Below are 9,690 nucleotides of genomic sequence, written 5' to 3'. Positions count from 1 at the left end.
AGAGTGACTCAGTAACACCACTGCTGACCGAGCTGGCCAAGCCCTGAAGGACACAGTTGCCAGTCTGGGACTGCAGCAGGTGGTGAGAGAACCAATGTGAGGGAAAAACCTACTTGACGTCGTCCTCACCAATCTACCTGTCACAGATGCATCTGTCCATGGCAGCATTGGTAGCAGTGTCCACCGCATAGTCCATGTGAAGACAAAATCCCATCTTCATAGTGAGGACACCCTCCATCGTGTTGTGTGACACTACCACCATGCTAAATGGAATAGATTCAGAACAGATCTAGCAGCTCAAAACTGGGCATCCATGAGGTGCTGTGGGTCATCAGCAGCAGCAGAATTGTATTCCACCACAATCTGTAACCTCATGGCCCGGTATATCCCTCACTCTACCATTGCCATCAAGCCAGGGGACCAACCCTGGTTCAACAACGAGTGTAGAAGAGCATGCCAGGAGCAACACCAGGTGTACCTGAAAATGAGGTGCCAACCTGGGGAAGCTGCAACACAGGACTACATGCATGCTAAAAAGCGGAAGCAGCATGCTATAGACAGGGCTAAGCGATCCCACAATCAATGGATCAACTCAAAGCTCTGCAGTCCTGCCACATCCAGTGGTGATTGGTGGTGGACCATTAAACAACTAACGGGAGGAGCAGGCTCCATCAACATCCCCATCCTCAACGATGGTGGAGCCCAGCTTGTGAATGCAAAAGACAAGGCTGAAGCATTTGCAATCATCTTCAGCCAGATGTGCCGAGTGGGTTATCCATATCGGCCTCCTCCTGAGGTCCCCACCATCACAGAAGCCAATCTTCAGCCAATTTGATTCACTCCACGTGATATTAAGAAACAGCTGGGTGCATTGGATACAACAAAGGCCGTGGGCCCCGAAAACATTCTGGCTGTAATACTGAAGACATGTGCTCCAGAAATAGCCGTGCCTCTAGCCAAGCTGTTCCAGTTCAGCTACAAAACTAGCACCTTCCCAACAAAGTGGAAAATTGCCCAAGTATGCCCTGTCCAGAAAAGCAGGACAAATCCAATCTGGACAATTACCGCCCCATCAGCCTACTCTCAATCATCAGCAAAGTGATGGAAGGTGTCATCAACAGTGCTATCAAGTGGCACTTACTTACCAATAACCTGCTCACCGATGCTCAGTTTGGGTTCCACCAGGACCACTCGGCTCCCGACCTCATTACAGCCTTGGTCCAAACATGGACAAAAGGAGCTGAATTCCAGAGGTGAGGTGAGAGTGACTGCCCTTGACATCAAGGCAGCATTTGACCGAGTGTGCCACCAAGGTGTCCTAGTAAAATTGAAGTCAATGGGAATCAGGGGGAAAACTCTCTACTGGCTGGAGTCATACCTAGCACAAAGGAAGATGGTTGTTGTTGTTGGAGGCCCCAGGACATCACTGCAGGAGTTCCTCAGGGCAGTGTCCTAGGCCCAACCACCTTCAGCTGCTTCATCAATGACCTTCCCTCCATCATAAGGTCAGAGGCAGGGATGTTCACTGATTATTGCACAGTGTTCACTTCCATTCGCAATTCATCAGATAATGAAGCAATCCATGCCCGCATGCAGCAAGACCTGGATGACATTCAGGCTTGGGCTGATAAGTGGCAAGTAAAATTTGTGCCACCCAAGTGCCAGGCAATGACCAACTCCAACAAGCGCGCATCTAACCACCTCCCCTTGACATTCAATGGCATTGTCATTGTCGAATCCCCCACCATCAACATCCTGGGAGTCACCACTGACCAGAAACTCAACTGGACCAGCCACATAAATACTGTGGCAACAAGAGCAGGCCAGAGGCTGCAGCGAGTGACTCACCTCCTGACTCCCCAAAGCCTTTCCACCACCTACAAGGCATAAGTCAGGAGTCTGATGGAATACTCTGCACTTGCCTGGATGGATGCAGCTCCAACAACACTCAAGAAGTTCGACACCATCTAGGACATGAAGAAAAAACATTTGCAGGGCTATGGGGAAAGGGCGGGGGAGTGGAACTAGCTGAAGTGTTCTTGCAGAGAGCTGGCATGGGCTCAATGGGCCAAGTGGCCTCCTTCTGTGCTGTAACCATTCTAGGACAAAGCAGCTCACTTGATCGGCACCCCATCCACCACCTTAAACATTCACTCACTCCACCACTGGCGTACCGTGGCTGCAGTGTGTACCATCTACAAGATGCACTGCAGCAACTCGCCAAGGCTTCTTCGACAGCACCTCCCAAAGCCGTGACACTTATCACCTCGAAGGACAGGGACTGTAGGTGCATGGGAACACCACCTCCAAGTTCCCTCCAATTCACACATCATCCTGACTTGGAAATATATCGCTGATCCTTCATCGTCACTGGGTCAAAATCCTGGAACTCCCTACCTAACAGCACTGTGGGAGTACCTTCAGCGCATGGACTGCAGTGGTTCAAGAAGGCGACTCACCACCACCTTCTCAAAGGTAACTAGGGATGGGCAATAAATGCTGGCCTTACCAGTGGCGTCCACATCCTGTGAATGAATGATTTTTTTTAAAGTTACAGTTGAGCTTTTGGTAGGTAAATAAGTACACAAATGGTTTATACAAATTATTCTATTTAATGTTCAAATGTAAGTAATAAAGTTCAAAAAATGCAACATATCAGATGGTGATAGTGAAATATTTGCCGATGATGGGTTTTGTAGTATGTTGCAGGTCACCTGCTCCAACGTTCTTATTTTAATTTCTATTGAATATTTTATTAAACCAGCATGTTTTTGAGTCTAAACATCTGTGTGAAATCTTATTTCAGTAATAGCACACGGAGCCAGAATTCCATTGCTTGTATTACAGTGAAAAACTACAGCACATAAAAGTGCAGTTTTTACAGGGCTGAATAAATGAAAAATGCAAACAGGCGAACAATGACATACAAGAGGCTGAGGTATTTTGCTGTAAGCAACGCTACAATATCGGAAAGTAGCTTCCCCCTGAATTCTGAAAAAAGTCTTTTTTTTAAAGCCTTGTGTTTAATCATCCATTGTGAAATAATGTAAAAGTAACAATATAATTACTACTCCTCAATGTAAAGGTTAAAATTAGGTTTAATTGGTGAGCTCCCCTGATCTGCTCCCAACATTATGCAGCAAGGTTATTTATTCATCTGTACAATTAGAAGCATCCGTGACTAATTTCAAATCTGCTGTTGCCAGATTGCCTCCTTATTTAGAAAAACAGTAAAATATATCACACAGCCCATGTTGTTGTCTTAACAAGTGTCAACATCCTAGAATCAGAATCAGTGACTGATACAGCACAGAAGGCGGTCAGTCGGCCCATCGTGCCTGTGCCGGCTCTTGGAATGAACGATCCAATTAGTCCCACTTTCCCCACGGCCCTGCAAAAAAAATTCCCCTCTAAGTCTATATCCAGAGTAATGTTAAAAGCGAGATTTATTATGATCATAAATAGACGGCCTGCAACTCCATTTACTCTGTGCAGATGTTTTTTTCAAGCGTTTTTGAAAAAATAAACTAAACCCCCAAAATATGTGAATCTCGCTGGAATTAAGTGTGGCTTTTAATCACCCTGCTGGTCAAACAGTGAACACTCCGCAAAGTTTATCCTTGGTGCTCAGGCTGTCCAGCTCTCAGCTGACTGAACCATGTGATTGCTTGTTCCTGTTTCCCTTTAAAAGCCGCAAAAAGAAAAAGGTGCTGAGAACGGGAATAGGACGGGTTGACCATGGCTTGGACCAAGTACCAGCTTTGCCTGGCAGCGATGATGCTCGTTACAGGGTCTATTAACACGCTGTCGGCCAAGTAAGTAGGAAATGTATCGGGGAGGGGGGTTTGAGCGCTGCAGGTTATTTCCTTTCTTTCTGTTTAAATAGATCATCCTTCCGCATTCGCCAGGATTTATCATTCGCACCCGGAGATTGCTTCTGATCTTGTTTCTATTTGTAATCCGCCAGTGCAATAGTTCCTAATCTCACTTATTCGAGCTCGCATTCAGCAGTGGGATGGAAATTAATGGCAGCCAGCGGCGGGGGCCAAGAGGTGGGCTAAATTGAGGTGTTGGCATTAAACAGAATCGAAGATTTATTTAAAAAAAAAAAAAATACTGTGATGAATCCCTATTGTGGGATTATAGTCGGCGATTTGCACCCGAAATGAGACTTCCACATGCCGCTAAATGCGAAGGACTGCAAGTCCCAGGCAGCACTGCAGCAACAGCTTCAGCAGCTGAAGGAGTGAACTCCTGGCATCTACTCTTCCTGTTCTGCTGCAGGTGACCATTGCGCAATTTAGCTGAAAACCCTGATTTTACATAGAAACATAGAAGGCAGGAGTAGGCTATTTGGCCCTTCGAGGCTGCTCCGCCATTCAACGAGATCATCCAAACCCTAGCACCCGGTCCCTACAGCCATCCCACCCAAGCCCTATCCCTGTAACCCCACGTATTTAATCCCCCCCTAACACGAAGGGTCAATTTTTTTTTTTTTTATCATGGCCAATCGACCTAACCCGCACATCTTTGGACTGTGGGAGGAAACCGGAGCACCTGGAGGAAACCCACGCAAACACTGGGAGAATGTCTGTGGAGTTTGCACAGTCACCTGAGGCTGGATTTGAACCTGGGTCCCTGGTGCTGTGAGGTAACAGTGCTAACCACTATGCCACTGTGCTGCTTTATGATTTGTTATGCTTAAAAGACATGTTGGCTCCTGTTTAAATGCTTTGCCCATCTGTATGGCACTTGCTGATCATAAATATCTTTCCCAATGTTTGTAACATGGCCTGTGTGACTCTTTGGAAACTGTTGATTGGCAGAAGAGTGCACCTGCCCAATTAATCAGCTTTCATCTTAATTTGCATCTCATTAGCAGGAGTGTTGATCCATAGTGGTGCAGGCCTGTAATTCCATGCTGTTTCTGGAGCCTCAAATAAGAGCATTTTTTCCTTGCCTGTTAATTGGGGTGGAAAGCACTTCAACTGGCTTTTTGCACCTAAATTCAATATTCTGGTTTGGCCTTGCTTGTGAGTCCTTGTGTAGTTAATTTAACTGAAGGCTGTGGTGCAGGTGCCCTAAATTGTTTTGTTTTTTGTTCTGCCCTGTGGTAGTGCTGGTCTTGCTTCTGACTGCCTGTTGTATTCTCTGTTTACTATTATAATGGAGAGGATGAAGGAAAGGTGTACTGTATTTGAGGAGGCTACACCCTAAGAATTTCTCCTTCTCCCAAACAGTTGATATGGGTTCATGAGAAACTCTTAACTCCTACTCCCCCACCTTCAAATAAAGTACAATTCCCACCTTCAAATAAAGTACAATTCCTTCACTCTTGTGATGTTGCACAATGTGACTCTAAATCTTCATTAGAAATAAGTGCACCTTTTCCTAATGACTAATTGTCATGAACAACAAAGGATGACTGGCACACTCTCTCTCTCCTTTCTTGTGGAAGCTTGTTCCTGGGAATGAATTGCTGCTGCCTGCATCTTGGCAGCTTGCGTCTAGGGAGTCAGGTTTTGCTGGTGTTCTTGAGGGTGAAGGCCAGATGCCTGGCATATGCTGAGAAATGGCACCCTTAAGCAAGTATTCCAGCCATTTCCATTCCACTGGGCCCTGGTTCTGTCTCCCCACTGACCAGTAGGATGGCTGGTTTAATGCTAACCACTGCCCCTTGCTGAATCTCTCACCATCAACATCTGGAGGTCACCATTGGCCAGAAGCTTAATTGGCCCAGCCACAAATACTGTGGCTCCAAGAGTGGGTCAAAGGCTGGGTATTCTCTTGGTGAATGACTCACCACCTGACTCCCCAAAGCCTTTCCTCTATCTACAAGTCAGGAGTGTGATTGGAATACTCCACTTGCCTGGATGAGTGCAGCTCCAATAACACAAGAAGCTCAACACCATCCAGGACAAAGCAGCCTGCTTGATTGGCACCCCATCCACCACCTTAAACATTCACTCCCTCCTCCACTGGCGTACCATGGCTGCAGCAACTCTCCAAGGCTTCTTTGGCAGCACCTCCCAAACCAGTGATCTCTACCACCTAGAAGGACAAGGGCAGCAGGTGCATGGAAACATCATCTCCTGCAAGTCACACACCATCCTGACTTGGAAATATATTGCTATTCCTTCATCATTGCTGAGTCAAAATCCTGGAACTCCCTTCCTAACATCACTGGGAGTACCTTCACCACAGGACTGCAGTGGTTCAAGAACCCTGCTCACCACCACCTTCTCAAGGGAAGTTAAGGATGGGCAATAAGTGCTGGCCTTGGCAGTGATTCCCACATCCTAGGAACAAATTTTAAAAAGTCAGTCTGGAGACTGTGGCCTGTATCTGGACCCTCAGGTTCTGGAAGCTGGAATGCAGGGTACTGTCTAATCTGTCCCCCTACTGCCACTGGAGCTGTACTTTCCTCTTCCATAAGAGGAGGAGGCACCAACCCTCTGAGGTGCCACCCACTGTCCAAGATTCTAGTGAAGGAATCGCATGCACCATTGAAGCTGCAAATGATGGCTGTAAATTTGAGTCCTGGCAATCTGTTACCTTGCATCCTTGGAACATATATGTGGGTGTGATGTTCAAACATGTGTTTCAGGTAAGTACATGAGATTAAGGTCCCATGACTCTGAAGCCACGGGCACCATTTTATGGCTGCATATGGTGACCCCATTATTCTCGGCCAGTATGGCGCTATTTGGATAATTCCCGTCATGCCTGGATGTAAGTATCTAGGATTGACCTTTTATGTAACTGTCCTCCACTCAGCAGGGAGCTATCCCCAGCAAAATGCATTTGCCAGCAAGTTCCTGCAGTTTCAGCCATTGGGTTCTGCTTTCTGTAGTTCGTAAGACACTTTCTGCAGACTGTTTGCTGTAGTGCACTGTTTAAACTGACTCTTGCTGCAAGTCCTGCCCTGTCTAGCCCCTCAATCATTGGCAGACGCAGTGGTGTTAATAGCCATTCTACCTTTATCTGACCTCTACTGAGGAGGTAGCACATTTTTCCCCCACTCCTCAGATTCCTTTGTGCTCTGTGAATCACCCAGTGCCACATCCTTTCCAACAATAATTTTCCCCTGGGGAACTCCCACCCCAGGTGGAGCATGGGAGTGAGTGATTTTCATGGGGGGGAGAGATGGAGGCGATCATGGTTGAGGAATTGGGGACAGAATCTTGGTTGAGAATGCTGTGAGCTTTTTTTTTTAATCCCACCCCCTCTGCCCCTAAAACCTATTGTGATGGCTCTTGAGGGAAGGCGGGTACAATCTAATGATTGGTGAGAATTGCTGTCTTGGGATTAGGACGACCATCTGCATGTGGAAGATTTTGGCTGTCTGCTGCCTTACAGGGTGGCAGGGTCACTCTCTAGATGGCCACTCACTAATCTGGTGCAAACCCTGTCCTGCCAATCTTCCTATTTGCTGTGGCTAGATCAGAGTGCTTCCCCAGCAGCTCCATGTTGGGAATGCCTCCTCCAGGCCCCTGGCTCTTGTGGACATTATACATAATTTTCTCCTGCAACAGGTCCTTGTAACCACACCCTCCTGCCACCCCCACTCCATTTTGTGACACAACCAAGGGAAGGTGGAAAAGAACAAGTTTATTTTACATTTCCAGCATCTGCAGTGTTGCAATGCTGTCTTCATAACTGCTCTTTTGAGAGGCTGCTTTCCAGTGATTTTGATATTGGCAGTCTGCTTCAGCTTGTAGTTTGGTCCAGTGAGTGACAGAATGACTTGGTGGATTAAAGAGGAGGAACAGTTTGGTGAAGTCTTGAAGGGAGGCAACCCTACTTTCCTATCCCACAGTTTCCTCAATTTTCTCTGTACCCCAGTCCTCTTGCACTAACTTCTCCTCCTAGATAGTGGAGGTTGGGGCAATCCTTATTATGTGCAGTTGTTTTCTGCAGAGTAGAAGGGGGTGTTGACAAATTAAAATTGGCAGGAGGAGATACAGAAATATCAATATCAGTTAATGCTGGTGAGTGTGATATGAACATGCTTCATACAAGTACAGTAAATGAGTTGGGATGTGAGGCACTCTTGCATGGTCCTCTTAACATTGCTGTTGGCATTAATGGCCCAGAACTTGGTGTCGGGGGCTTGCCGCACGTGCCAGCCCCCGATGTGCACTCGCCCTGCGCGCCGACATCTGAAACCTGGCCCGCAGTGGATTTCCTGTCTGGCCCGGTTCTGATGTCGGCGCGCTGTGCTAACCTGACCCAGCGGCGTAATTAGTGCGATGTGCCAGCTGGGATCAGGTGAGCACTGTTCAGCCAATCAGGGGAGGGGAAACTTTATTCATAAGTTTGAGTAAGAACTATCAAACTCATGAGAAGTACGGCACCCCAAAACACTACTTAAACTTTAAATAAAATTTTAAACATCCCAATCATTAAATTAAGTATAAATAAGTTTTTAAAAAAAAAATTTAAACAATTTATTTTGAAAAAAATAAATTTTTAATAAGGGTCTAAAACTAAACTTACCTTTTTATTGTAGATTCTTTAAAATAATAAACCTGTGGGGAAAAAATTTTCTAAATTGCACTTAAACACCAATTACCTGTTTTTAAAAAAAAAAAAAAATACTTGTGTGCGCTTTTTACAAGCGTAAAGACTGGAGGCCTTTACACATGCGCAAATCCCCCAAAACAGGAAATCCAAGACGCACGCGCTGCCCCCTACAGCGCACGCGCTAGCCTCTTCCCCTCTTGGGTTAGAGGAGAGGAAATGCCAGTTTTCAGCGCATGTGCTGTGCATGCTGAAAACTGGCATTTCCTCCGGCCAGACGCGCGAGTACCCCTGCCTTACTCGCACGTTTGGGGAGGAATTACTGCCCCATTATGTATTGCCACCTCCTAACCATCCCTTGTGTTCTGACCATTATCTGCAGGAAAGAGCCCTGTCCTCCCTAGTGTACTTGTTGCAGCTATATTTCTAGCACCTCAGTAAATTGGGGTGCCCTGCTCTTGGAATAAGTATTAGTTGTGGATATAGCTACACCTGTAGCAAAGTTGGATTGTGTCCCTATCTTTTTTTTAAACTGATGGGGACCCCTTTTAAACTGCTGCAAGCCCACAAATTGTGAACCAGCTCAGAGGGTGTCAGTTCACCTCTGCTCACAAAAAGCTAATTGAGCCAACTGTGGAAATATACACACTGGCCAAGTCTGTGCTGGTAACATCTTGCCTGTCCTGCACTGTTGCATGAGATGAAAATCAGGTCCCCTGTGGATTTAATGAATGATTCTTAAAAATAAAAAAAGCACTTTATTTGATATTGTAAATCTGACTTGGGATTCTTGTTTTGGTAAGAAAAGGAGACCATGCCATCATATGTGGAAGTAAGCATTGTGGAGCTTGTTTATAATAGGTTTCTCTACTATTGAAAGCAGTGTTTTGATCTCTTGTTGCTTAAATACTAAAAGTTAACGATACCTATCAAAAAAGTAATGCCTTAACAAAATTCTGAATTATATTAATTTGGAAGGGCTGATGTTGAGAGCAGTGCATTTGTTCAAATGTAGGATTATCTTGAACAGTTGTTTTCAGCATTCCAGCTGATGCTGCCAAGCTCCCTTTTTTATAAGCAGATTTGAGGTTACATGGACCCTTTACCTTTTTTTTTTATTGTAAAACTTCCTTAGGCAGTCGGCATCATTGCATTTTCCCTCGGAAG

The 9,690-nt window shown here is 45.8% G+C and overlaps 1 protein-coding gene and 1 pseudogene across 1 annotated transcript in view; both read left to right on the top strand.

Moving 5' to 3' along the window:
• Nucleotides 1–523: 523 nt before the first annotated feature.
• Nucleotides 524–2,850, top strand: LOC147112785 (uncharacterized; annotated as a pseudogene).
• Nucleotides 2,851–3,668: 818 nt separating this feature from the next.
• Nucleotides 3,669–9,690, top strand: part of slc35f6 (solute carrier family 35 member F6) — a 40,433-nt gene continuing 34,411 nt past the window's right edge. The window contains exon 1 of the mRNA XM_085997402.1: nucleotides 3,669–3,815. Within this exon, the coding sequence (XP_085853528.1) occupies nucleotides 3,739–3,815 (77 nt within the window). The 5' untranslated portion in view covers nucleotides 3,669–3,738. The remainder of the gene's footprint in view (nucleotides 3,816–9,690) is intronic.

Source organism: Somniosus microcephalus, chromosome 9 (genome assembly GCF_052327205.1).
Source record: "Somniosus microcephalus isolate GS21.2 chromosome 9, FLI_Smic_1.0, whole genome shotgun sequence".
NCBI classification, from domain to species: domain Eukaryota; kingdom Metazoa; phylum Chordata; class Chondrichthyes; order Squaliformes; family Somniosidae; genus Somniosus; species Somniosus microcephalus.
This window is presented reverse-complemented; position numbering and strand designations above follow the sequence as displayed.